Consider the following 13506-nt stretch of genomic DNA (forward strand, 5'->3'; position numbering starts at 1 on the left):
GCGACACTCAGAGATAAAAAGCTCAAGGCTCCGAGATAGAAAGAAACGCACAATAACAGGACAGAGTTGTCGGATCAGCAAAATTTACCGAGATCTTGACAATTCCCTTAGACTCTTCTCCGCCTACGAAAACAAAAGAGGGATGGGCGAAGGGCCACATCCGGTCGATTACCGACTGGGTGGAGCTATACTATTGTTGATTCTGGATTAAAAAACAAGCTAAGCTAGTAAAAACGTAGTGATGAGTTATTTTTCTTTCGGCGATATTTAAAGCTGGTCCATCTCGATAGTAAACTAATCGGTCTCTCAGCTACCTTACGGTTTTAATCAACAACAACTGACTGCTCGTGCTGTGAGAATTCCTATAAATTGTGTATTAAATACGTTCCAGCATAATAAGGCAGATTAGATACGTTTTAAAACTTTAAGCCCTACGTAACTATATTTCCCGAAATACTTTGTGTTTTTCTAAGACGAACCACTATGGGCCAAGGAACACAAAATCATAGGAATTCAATTTCACTTCTCTTTCAGCGCGCCCATCACTTTAGCTTTCCTGCTCGGCTGAAGCGCATACGTAACGTTCTAGACAACAGCACGATTTTTTACCCATAAAGGAAATTTAAGTATGAAGTTCCTTCCCATCTCTGTGACCTACGAGGCCGGTGATTGGATGAAAGCAAATGGGCACAACCATCTGAGCATGATGTCATCAACTATGAAAAAGTTATGATCGATACCATCCTGCATGCGGAATAATGAATATGACTAAAGACCTCATCCCAAAGCCTGCACATAAGTAAGTAACTTCTTTCACTTTATAGTTTTTGGCCAGTTTTCGTTTCAGTTCATCTTTGTGCACATAGCTTTCATTTTCTAGTTGTAGCCCTTTGTCAGTTGGATAATTTCCGTGATATATTTATTTAGAGGTCGCTCATCTCAGATATCGACCAGACAAATGCGGTTGGAAATCGCTCATAATTACCATCCCATTTATCAGAAGCCATTAGGCTGGGCTTTCGTTATGTAAGGTTGACACCTCACAATGTGGGGAGCGTATTTTCTATGGGTTTGATCCAAAATTTGCTTATTTTATCCTACGAATTGCCTCGGAGTAATAGCTAATAAGCGATGACGCACGTTTAGATTACCCAGGTCTCTATTAATCCTTGTAAATAATATTTGTGCTAATTTTGTCATCACTAGGTATCATTCATATTAATCTTGCTCTACGTCTAACAACGCATCAAGAATAATTTCTCATCACCTATACATTAAGAAAGAGCACAGTGAATAGGCCGACTCTTCCCTCGGAGATGGAGTATTCCTCTCGCTTTCACTTGCTCTCGGGAGAATAGGGAAGTACGCTTTAATGTGGAATAGAAAGAAATAGACGCGTTCGATGTATCACAGTCGCCCGGGGCCACGCGCCGGGTTTTTGCTAGACTTCGTTTTCAAAAACAAAGAATCTTTTGTATTACTGTTTGTTTTCACAGTAAACAAGCAATTCAAAGCTCTTGGCCTCCACGTGCGTCGTTGAAAATGAAAGCCGCCCTTTACTTCTTGTTTTTTACCAAATGCTTCTGGTACAGCTGAAACGGCGCGCGTGCCAGCTGGCATTTATAACTGTATTCAGTTACCATGTCACAAATCCCCTCAATAATTCTGCAGCCGTTTTTCAGTTATAAGGCACTGGTCTAAAATTCCAAATAGAAAGTAAGAGTCAAAGGCTCTATAATTTTCAACATTCAATGGTTATAATAAAGGATTTATTCCCTGCCTCAAAACTATACTTAATCAAAAGGTGACTACAGAGGAGTCTAGAAGGGAGGCACGAAATTCGGGAATAAAGGCGATAAAGCACCACAAAGTAAACACGTAACATCATCTTAGACTATAAAAAGAACAAATAAAAGTCAGTTTATAGTGTCAAATATGCTTGCAGATAAGTATCTCTTTCTTTCCTTTTTTAGCTGGTCAAATCCCTCAAAGTGATTACAAATAAGCACAAACTCAACTGAAGCCAAGATTAAGAGCGCGCCGTGGAGTAAATTCCTGAGAGCTTTCGGCAGAGATTTCAACCAAAAATGTCAAAGTGCATTATTCTGGCATTTTTGGCTTTAGGTGTTTTCTGCTTCCTTCAAGCCATTGGTAAGTCAAGTTGATAGAAATTCCATTAAGTGCAATCAAAGTTTTAAATGGCCCTATCATATTGGCGCCTGAGGCTTTTTGTGTTTTGGATAATCAGCCGTGTTTTTTTCTCAGTGGGTAGCTTGATTCATCAAAGAAATACCAGGCGTCCTCAGGCATTCCGAAGGTTCGATTTCCTCACTTAAAAAATTGGGAATGTTAAATTAAACGTTGTTTCACCAGTGGGCGAAATTCTTCAACATTCTTTGAATAAAAAATTCTGAGTATAAAAAAGGGAAACTGATTATTACGGCAAGAAGACTGAAAGAATGGGACAGAAATTAAATATGAGAGACTGTTACTTCACCCAAAAGGCAGATTGTGTGGGATGGATGGCGTTGTAACACTTTAACCCTCTCAGCTCCAAGATCAACATACAAATTCTCCTGCCTGGCCTCCATACATTTCTTTGAAAAAAGAGGTTGAGAGAATGTGTTTAAAGATCAAACTTATTAATTTAGTGATTATTCTGTTAATTCTCGTAACCTTTCTACTTGATAATATATGGATATTGTTAGGAGAAAATTGATTTTTGAAATATAGGCATATTTCAATATTTCAAGCTAATAAGTACAAGGGAATCTTTTTAAAAGGCTTTTAGACTTTTAACAAGCCGTTTATTTTTTCGTATTTTATTTGACGAACGCTAAATGAAGCTTATGTTTTAGCGAAGTCCCCTCAATATACCATCCATATCAGCTCGCACTTCGCACTTCCTCTGCAACTCCTCTGTAATACTAAAACTTGGGATATTTCTTGTGCATTCAATGACATATCACTAGTGAAAGTTGATGAGTGTTCTGACACTGTGTGTTAAATTATCGTAGAGGCAAGAGGCGCAGGAGAAGGATTTTGTTTTAAGAAAATCAACAAGAAAACAGGAGCATGCAAAAAAATATCAGGAAAGAAAATTCAGAAAGTTGATTGCTGTTCAGGCGGGGGCGCAGGATGGAGCAAAAGGAAGAAAGATAAAGACAGCTGCGAGCCATGTCGAACGTCCGTCCAAGGTAGGAAGTTGGGTCCTTAGTAAACATAAGGCTGGCAAACAACAAAATTAAAGAAAAAGGAAGAAAGAATTTTGGTTTCCAAAATATTGGTAACAATTAAAGAAACAAATACTGCGAAAGAGGTTTCTTTAAATAGCCACATCATAGGATTTAGTTAACGAATTGATAAGACAGAAGACGTAGAACCTGTTTACAGAACATAATAAATATCACGCTTACAAAAACTACTAAATAGGTTTCATTTCAAAGGTTTGAAAGGATTTCCTCCATGGGATTACCATAATTTCTTTATAACTGACTATGCTTTTCAAAAGGTTAAATAAAAAATAAACGATTCATCTTTTACTTTAAGTGAATTTCAGCGTGACCAGAATGGATTCTAAAACTAGTAAGGACATCTCCATGATATGACTGGTACATTTCGTTAGTTATGTTAATATATATTGAAAAAAAACTTATTGAATATTAAGGAAGTCGTACTTATAATAGTTTTTTTAATGCCAAATAAGGGTGGCTTATACTTGGCTTTAGAAGACATTGTGTTAGTTTGACTATGTTAGTTCATTATGTTCTGTTTGAACTGTGTTAATGCAAGACCTTTGGACTCTAAGGCGTCGACAACTATGAGGTGTGTAGTGAACCAGCGTCATTTGAGTGGGAAAACGTGATGGCCGTCGTCATTCTACGACAAGTTTCAGCGACGAGAATGCCGTAGTGGTGAAAACAAATCATAAAAGATCAGGAGTTTTATGATATGGCGATCGGGATAGGAGGGTGTGTGTTCATTTTGGATAACCAGAAAAAAACATTTACTTAAATCTCGTCCTCGAACCAAAGGGACTCTAATATGGTCTTTTTAAACATAGTGACAAGTCGTTGGAGTAACTGGGGTCCCTGGAGTAAGTGTAACGCAACTTGTGGGCCTTCATACCAATTCAGCAATAGGACGTGCATTTCTAATGGTCCCAAAAATTGTAAAGGAAGAAGTCAGAAATCCAGGCCATGCAGCAAACCACCCTGTCCAAGTAAGTAAAAGGATTCTATTTAATTTTATTTCTAGCATGGCTCTAGATTGACTAGATAGCTATAGAGTAAATCATGTTGAAGTTGACTCATTTTCTGCAAGTTTTTTTGCAAGCTTTTCTTTTCGCCACGCTCACTGCTTATCCAAAGAGATGTCATTTTAAGTGAAAAGCTGTCGACATGCAATCTGGTAGTTACCCTGGGTATCCTAGCGACGCCCCTGGCTAGCTAGATCATAGGCGATCGCAGGCTACTGACTGGAACTCAACTGACGTTATAACATGGTTTATTAGAAGAAAGTGGTAAATGGAGATTAATTAGAACTACTTATGAAACAATGTAGAGAAATTTTCTTTAATGAGGATAACACTTAATCTCTCGATCTACACCTGGCCCTCAGAGAGAAGAGTAACTAGCTTGCTAACGAAATACTAAAGATTTTCCATTACAAGGGACAAATTTCGCTTTGCTTTATTTTGATTTCAAAAGAAGTTAACGAGCAGCAGTCGTTCCGTCAGAAAATAGCAGCAGTCTTTTAGTTAGTTTGTCCGGGTGACTGTTTTTACCCAAGGTAAATTCAAATTCCGAGTGTAGTTTCGTCGGTTTTACTAGAATGGACTGCCTTGGAACAGACTGTAAGCAGTTAATGAAAAACTATGCAAGCTGGAAATGAGAATTAGAAGAACTTATTATTCACATATAATACATGAAACAGTATAGATAATAACGGGTAATTGTAGCCAAACTAGCTTATCAAATTAATTGCATGCATCGGTTCTTTATTCATTCATTCATCCATTCATTCATTCATCCATCCATTCATTCATTCATTCATTCATTCATTCATTACACTTATTTCTCACTTAGGGCAAAATGTTGGCTTAGGCGAGGGGTAGGTGGGCAGTTTCCCAGAAACGTATAATGATCCAAGGATATTGGAAAACCTTTTTCATTGATGCTTTTGCCTGTTTCAGTCGACGGGGGCTGGTCTCCCTGGGGTAACTGGACGCGCTGTTCGAAAACATGTGGAGTGGGTTATCAAACTCAACACAGAACTTGCACTAATCCACCACCACAACATGGCGGAAAGGACTGTCAAGGAAATCTCGATCAATCAAGACAATGCGAGGATCAGAAGCACTGCCCAAGTGAGTTTGACTCTCAATGTCAGTTTGAATTCAGTTGATTAACAGTTATTGGACTCGGCTTTCGTATGATATGAAGAATTATGCAGATCGTGGAACGTGTTATCAGCCGAAGCGGAAAGAACGAAGAGAAAATCGGTAAATTCAGACAAAGAGATATTCTTCAAATAACAGTTATCATCCGTTGAGTTGCATTTTTGCTGTTCTTGCTAGGCTGAGTCAGTAATTTGCCTACTGACTTCTTCTTCGCAAAACTTGTGAAATGTTACTTTAATTTTCGCTTGTTCTACCAAACAAAGCAACCTCTTCCCCAGGGCTTCTCGGTTGGCTTGCTTTTTTTTTTCTTTTGGTTATTTTGCACCATTGATGTCATTTTATCGAATATTGCAAACGTCTAAATTTGGACAACGCTAGCTGGTTATGAAAAATTAGCCGAAGGATTCGAAGCATTAAGAAACGAGGAAATAGTTTGAATTAGTGATACTCAATAAAATTTCAAAACAGAAGCCCATCTTGATAAACGTGATCCAGTCGAACCCCGCTGGACAGTTTTCTTTGCCTGGGGAAAGCCCTTACATTTTTTCTAAATTCAACCCGCTTAATACAGACACCCGTTAATGCGTACAATGGACACTCTTTTCTTTCCCAATCAACAGATTCTCATAGAAAGTCAACCTCGCTAATGCGGATACTTCAACAACATCCATGTGTTGTAATAGACCTTTCCTTTCTGAAAGTAAAAAAAAAACCCTTCACTTCAGAGCTTGTCGATATTCCCTGCGCTACAGTACACCGAATAGGACTAAGTATTTGTAGACGTCAATTTAAGACTATTTTGGCATCAAACGAGTTATGCAGAGAACGGTTTTGATTACCAGTAAGTAATATGTAGACAGAGCGATTTTTGAATGTTTTCCGCGGATTTCGTCCGCGCAATGACGGCTTTGTGAAGGTTAGAGATATTTAATTTAAAGATGATAAGGTCCCGTTTTATGTCTTTCGTATTTTGTCCTAATAAATGGTGTTTTATACTTGAATAACATGACCCCTCAATACGGACATTCCGTTAATACGAACACTTTCTTTGGGCCCCTCAGCGTCCGAAGTAAAGGAGTTAAGACTGCATTAGTTGGAAACATTAAAAAAAATTATAATTGATCCTTATTTGGAATATAAAGGCAATACTTCCGCTTAAATCTGTTTTTAATGGGGAGCTTAAGCACAACGGCGAAGATACCGAAACCTTATCGCTGTTATTCTACCTCGTTCATGTTGGCGAATCTACCTTAAGAGAATTTTAAGGACCGTATCCAAGTTTAGGACAAGAAAGAGAAAATCATTGTCTTGAGTTAACTTCCTCCTTAAATATAAAGATTAGGAAGATTTCACTTGAACGTCGTGCGGTGACGGCAAAGAAATGTACCAAAAAGTATGATGCACCTGAAGCTGGTTGTTTTGTTTAGTAAGTCTATTGATTTTTGAGGCAGTCTCGATGCCGCCGCCGTAGCAGTCGCTTTAAGCTCCCAAAAAATATTTATTTATAGCCTTGCTTTAATTTTTTTTTCTTTCGAAACCTCCAACATCTTCATACGAAGAGCATTTTTCTCCTTCATTAAGAGACGCCTAAAGTAGGAAATATATTCTCACTTTTTTTCGTCAATATGTTTCGCCCAGTGAATTGGCTTCGTCATCTATTTTGATCGATTTGTCCTCGATCTCGATACTAATCTGATTATTCGAAAGAGTGTGTGTTTGTTGGTCTGCCTCTTGAATTTAATCTTGGCGGTATTAATCCTTAGCCTCCGGTTAGTTATAAGCCAGCGCCGGGTTAAAGTTTCGTAGCACTGAGTAGACGATATTTTTAACGTCAGACAGCCGCGAAGGCTATATTTGTGTCGTCGGCGAACACAGAGGCTACGAAAACTGAGGCATTTAGGCAGATCGATCGTGTGGACTAAAAATAGAAGTGTCCAACGTTGCTTCCCCAATGGAAGACACAAGAAACTGGAGGAATATTTGACAAGTGACCATTACCAGTAAACATAAAATAACTTAACATCGCGACTAAATGGACATTCGAGTTGTCCGTTCAATTTTGAGCTATACAGAAATTCATTGCAAGTTTATTTAATTTTTATCAGGGTTTTACAAGGCTTAATATGATTGTATTATTGTTCCGGACTCTCTGTTTGTAATGTTTTGTTTATTTACTTTTCATTTCATTGGTCTATTTTCTTTGGGCTTATACACCCATAACTACATCATAACATGTATATCACTGATTCTCTAACAGGGGCGGATCAAGGATTTTTTTTAGGAGGAGGTGCACTCGTCTCTTGCTCTACTTCAACAACAATAAACCACATAGTTTTTTTTTTTTTTTGCAGAATACCAGTTGTATTAGAAAACCGCAGGTCATCTCAGGGCGGGGGGGGGGGGTGCGCACCCCCTGCACCCTCCCCCTAGATCCGCCCCTGTCCAAGTTACATGTGAACTTACGTAAATATGATACTTTGATTTTTGTTTCAGTTCATGGAGGCTTGGGCCAGTGGGGAGATTGGTCTGGTTGTGATAAGACCTGCGGGCTCGGAAAGAAGACGCGAGAGCGGCCATGTGATAACCCAAAGCCCCAGTATGGAGGGAGACCATGTAAAGACTCTGAAAGGAGAGACTTTAAATACTGCAGGGAACAGAGATGCCCAATAGGTTTGTTATGTTTTAAAACTCTCTTTCGTTAGGAAAGAATGTAAAAATGGTGGCCAGGTGTTAAAAATGTTCGGCTAAAACAGTAAATCCAAATATTTAGCTCTTTCACTGTCCGAGTTAGGTTAAAGGTTAAAAGGTTAAAGGCATGTTTATAGTGGAAGGTGCACTTCGCTAGTCAGCTAATTTACAGGCACTCCACTCAAATATTTAGAAACAAATAATTCAAATACAACATAACAGGATTAAAAACCCCAACTGGCAGAAGGCAACCAGTTGGCTATTTACAAGCGAGTGAATGATGATAGTTCTGACTTTGGTATCTGTGGACAAAACATTATGGTGTAACCATTCAAATGAAGCCTCTTCAACAATACTTTTACATACTGCTATCATTTGGTTTTCAGCATTTTACAAAATAAAATTTGGAATTTTTTTTAAGCTTAACTTTGGTCACTTTTAAGGGTAAAAGGATAAAAAATTTCGAGTGTTACCCTTTGACTTCTTTTGTTTCTTCCAGTATACTCAGGTTCCGGTGTTGGATCAGGATCTGGATGGGGGTCTGGCTCTGGCTCTGGCTCTGGCTCTGGCTCTGGATCAGGCTCGTCGGGATCTGGGTCTGGTGATTGGATAGGAGGAGATGGCTGGAACGATGACGAGGACTTAAGTCAGCGTCGGCGTCGACGAAGATCATTGAGAAATTAAAGAGAGATTTAAGTATAAATGACATTGTTTTTATTGCTTGCTTGATAGAATATCAGTACACAGTGTCATGATAAAAACTTTTACCGTGATTTGACCGTCTATAAACTTTAATTTTTACCTCTGGTGACCTCTACCGTTTTTTTACTATCGCGCGGTTTTGTTCCAGAAGTGAAATTTCACTTTCAATTTAATGGGGAGGAAAAATCGATATCGAGAAAAAGCTTTTCGCTGTTCTTATTACGACCACACTGAGTAGATTCCAACCTCGTTCCCAGGTTCCAGGAGAGAACCCTGTGAACGAGGTTGAGTAGATTCTATCAAGCAAATAAAAATAATCTGTCATCACTTGCACCGCATTGCTCACTGCATTGCAGCAGAGTGAGTATGTGGGTAATCTGTAGTTAAATTCTTCCGAAGATAGGATAAAGTACTAGAAAAGAATTCTGGAATACAAAATGCATATTTTCTGTTTATTATATTTCATTTAAAAGGATTTTTTGGGTCTGACATTTTGGCCAAAAGGGATTTTTTTTGGGTCTTTGAAAGACGCCGGGATTTTTTTGGGTCGCGAAAACAACAGAGGGATTTTTTTGGGTATTGTATTTTTCATCAGCTCAAATCAAAAATAACATAAGCGCAATTTGTAGTTTTGTTTTTGACCAAAACCAAAGTTGAAGTTGGCATGTTTTAGCTTTCCAGAAGATAAATAATAAAATTTGCTGATGCAAAAACACTGAAGGGTTTTTTTGGGTATGCTAAAAAAAGCAGGGATTTTTTTTGGTAGACAAATACTGAAGTTGGGATTTTTTGGTTATAAAATATGAACCTCTGTCGGACCCCCCCGTCATTAAAATATGTGAGTGGGGCCCCTGGGGTCCGCAGGTTCCCATGGACAGGCTTGTACGTGTTCTAGCCTGCGAACAAGCTCTCCTGTTTGGGTGAACGAAGCGAGCCGCGCGAAAACGCGCGAGCAAGCGGCGAAACGTCTACCCACGCGTGCTACCCGCGCGTGTACTTTCACTTTATCCTCCTCATGGAGAGCTTGCTCGCCGGCTATACGTGTTCCTGCCAACAAACCTAAAGGAAATAACATGGAGACAGGTCCAACTCGTTAGTTTAACTAATTTTTGTGTCTTTTCTTGTCTAGACGTTTTGTTGAGTATATGGTAAACCAAAGTTAATGAATATCTTATTTTTAATTTTAATTGACTTACTGAGAATAATTTGATGAGGCGTTGGTAACGTATAAATCGCTGTCCAGTTGGCTCAGTTGGAATAGCTCCAGTCTGTTGACCGCTTGGTCAGGGGTTCCAACAGGAGCTAAAGGTCGTGGAGTCTTGGACTAAATAAATGTTAAATTTTTGTGTAAGAACGTTGAAGTTGTCTCTTGTCCCATATATTTCTCATTGAAAAGCCCGGAAAATCGCTTTGTTTTGATTCAGAACTCAATCGGCGTTTGTAAAAGTTTTGGTAAGCGAGCGTTCTCTTTGAACCCTGGGGCGCGGGCGCCAAGTGATGCTTGCGCGCACGTGCACTCCCCTCATTGGATCTGAGGAAAAAGATAGACTGCACGCAGTCTAGCCGGTTTCCCCTCGACTTGCTTGCTCGCTTGATTAAGGAACATACGATACTACAACGGCCACAGCAATGAAAACCTCACTGAAAAACTGCTTTCACGACCTTTAAGACTATTTCATGATTATTCCAAGTCGTTCACCACTAAAACTCTGGCAAATTAAGCTGGAGCTAAAAAGAGGGGACTGCGTCCGAACTCATACTGGTACAGGTTCGCTTTTTGGAGCAGAGGCCCATATGGGGCTCTGTTCTGGTGGGTAGATGTACTTCCTAGTAACAGGCTAATGGAGATGTACTGCTGGATGGGGTTGCATTTGAAAGACTGGATAGACTAATGGGGTTGCATTTTCAATAGAGTTACTACAATTGGGCCACACATTTTCGGTATTTTGGGGGTCAAAATTCTGTAGGTAGGGATTGAAAAATGGGAAGCTTTTATCTCCTTGAAGTTTAACAGATGTGTCAAATTATTTCAGGATGGCCCAGTTAAAAAGCTTTATACGATAGATGCATAAACAGAAAGTGACTGAGTGGTTTCCCGAAAATAACACTTTTCCAAAAGTGACAAAGATGGGGTCAAATTATGGACGCCCAGAATAGACTATAATGCGGTAGGGGTTTTAAGAGACCAGCGCAGTGGTGGATCCAGGGAAGGGGCCGCCCCCCCCCCCCCCCTCTTATTTTTAGGCCAAACTGAGGCCTGAAGGGCTGAAAAAAAATTTTTTGAGACCAGCCCCCCCCCACCCCCATATTGCAGGGTCTGGATGATTGCCCCCCAGCCCTTCCCCCCACCTCCATCTGAAGGTCTGGATCTGCCACCGCAGCATCACAAACCCATTAAAAATTAACCCAAGTACCCCCTTCTGGGACAAGACAAAACAATATTTTAGTTGGGGTCTTATACCACCTGGTCATCTGGGGAACTAACTGCAACTTACCAGGCATGTTCCTCCATCGTGACAAGCCAAAATGGAACATCTTCATAAAATACTACATTGGTGGCAGGCAAGTGGTCTCCTCGCTTCTTCACCCTTACTGACCCTTCCCTTCATGTATTGATGGTGTATGGTAACGAATGGCTTATTGCATTTTATCCGTACCCAGTATCCCCCCCCCCCCCTTAACAGTTAAGGAGTTAATTTTTCCTCTTACCCCTGAAGATTAACTAAAATTGCATTCACCCATGAAGACTTCCACAAAGTATGGGTCTTCCCCCTTAAGAATATGGTTGTACCGCTGAAAACTATGGGCCTACCCATGAAGAACATGGGTCTACCCCGGAAGAATTTGTGAAAATCAAAGTGTCAACCCCAGATAATTCCATATCGTTCTTTACTCTGCCCCTAAATAAATCCTCAAGGTTTATAAATTACCCCTGAAGAATTCCATTGGTCCTCAACCTGGGTGGGGGACGTTTATTAAATGCAATAACCCAATGACTTCACGTCGCGTGGAAGTGATCCGCGGTCACGTCTGGGAATTTAACAGGCTAGAGCTGCATTCGAGCCAAGATGTGGTCCTTAAAATATGGCAGAATAATAGGATTGCAGCGACTTTGAGAGATTTTTGTCTCTGATTGTGAGTTACTAGTAACCAATTCTCAATGGGTACCACCGAAATATGAATAATGAGACACATCAAATTCAAGATCTTACCTTCGATTAATGCCAGCTCATAGGATTGCTCGGGTTTTCCCTGTTACAAACGTAGACTTTCACCGAAAGCTTAAGCAAAGTTTGCACAAACTGCGAAAGGTTCCACATGAAATCGTGGCAATGTATTCTATCGTCTGCCTTTAAAATCATAGTCTTTCAATCCAGATATGATAAAAAGTGTTTTTTTTTTTCTTTGAATTCAAACCGTGAGGGGTGGACTGCGCGAACAAAATTTCCAGAAAACATCTTGGAAAGCAACAAACAAACTTCCCGCGACGCGGTAGTCTGAAATGTCATACGATGAAACTCGACCACAACTCGGCCACCATCTTTCTTTCGTTGCTTTTACTTCATGTATGCTTTATTTAGAAGCGTCACGGCGGCAAAAAGCGGCAAAACACTAACCCCCACCCAGACGGGAAAATGTTTTCGTTGACAGGCGAATTCTACGGGGGATTTTGCCTAAATTAAGGGAAAATCCGTCGTACAAAATGTAAGGATTTGTATGGGAAAAAAAACCTATCGTTTCTGTAGCCTACGCCTGAAAGGATTTCAATAAAAAAACAGTTTACCTTAAAGTGTGTTACGTCTCTCCTATGTGGTCCAAGGGCCGATTTATGGCCGTTTAACGGGTTTTTATGTAAACGGTTTTCTCTCTAGATAAAAGTTAAAAAACCCATAAAACGGCCATAAATCGGCCCGTGGACCACACAGGAGAGACGTAACACACATTTTAAGTAAGTTAAACTGTTTTTATTGAAATCCTTTCATTTTCGTACGTTACAGAAACGATATGTTTTTTCCCATACAAATCCTTATATTTTGAATGCCGATGCTCACCGATGCTCATATTTCGAGCATGGGCTACCTGTGGTTTAACGTAATTCCTCAAAAAGGTGCTTTAAAAGTTGCTCAAAAAAAGTCAAGAACTGCTTTTTGTAACGAAAGTTGATCAAAAGTTGCTCAAAAAAGACTTTTTTGTTGCTCTCTTCCTTTATTCATTTGGTCTGATGTTAGAATATGCAAATTGTACAGAAAAGTAAGATTTCTAAGCATTTTTGTGAAATTTTGCGGCGTAATCAGGATTGCAAAATAACTTTGTCCTCAATTAAAACCAAAAAATGTAAAAGTAAAGAATTAATACTAATCTTTTAAGAATCTTAGTATGAGCCAATCAAACTGTTGAATGACCTTCTACACCTGAGACACTCGAGTTAGTCGAGTGTCAATCTTCGTACACCATCGTCAATTTTCTTTAAAAAAAAAACCGCTAACTTAGGGGTCGGGGGAGTATTTTACCCCTTTTTCACAGGAAATTCATAAATTGTCTAATAAAACATTGTGAAATATGGAAGCAAGGCAAATTTAAGCACTACAAACTGCTCGAAATACGAGAAGTTGCCAAAAAGTTGCCGAGCAACTTGTGGAAAGCCCTAAGTATAATAACATCATGTAAAAATAAAATATTAGGAAAAAGTGAACGTTGAAAGTATAGGAAAACAA

General features: G+C 39.4%; 1 protein-coding gene across 1 annotated transcript; it reads left to right on the plus strand.

Annotated features, from left to right (window-relative positions):
- Positions 1-721: 721 nt before the first annotated feature.
- On the plus strand, positions 722-9263 carry LOC140936925 (properdin-like). The gene is made up of 7 exons (XM_073386429.1): positions 722-799; positions 1974-2151; positions 3018-3197; positions 4064-4222; positions 5195-5368; positions 7895-8071; positions 8589-9263. The coding sequence occupies exons 2-7, from the start codon at positions 2088-2090 to the stop codon at positions 8771-8773; spliced, it is 939 nt and encodes a 312-aa protein (XP_073242530.1). The 5' UTR covers positions 722-799; positions 1974-2087; the 3' UTR covers positions 8774-9263.
- Positions 9264-13506: the final 4243 nt, after the last annotated feature.

The sequence above is a fragment of the Porites lutea genome, chromosome 5 (assembly GCF_958299795.1).
Source record: "Porites lutea chromosome 5, jaPorLute2.1, whole genome shotgun sequence".
NCBI lineage: Eukaryota > Metazoa > Cnidaria > Anthozoa > Scleractinia > Poritidae > Porites > Porites lutea.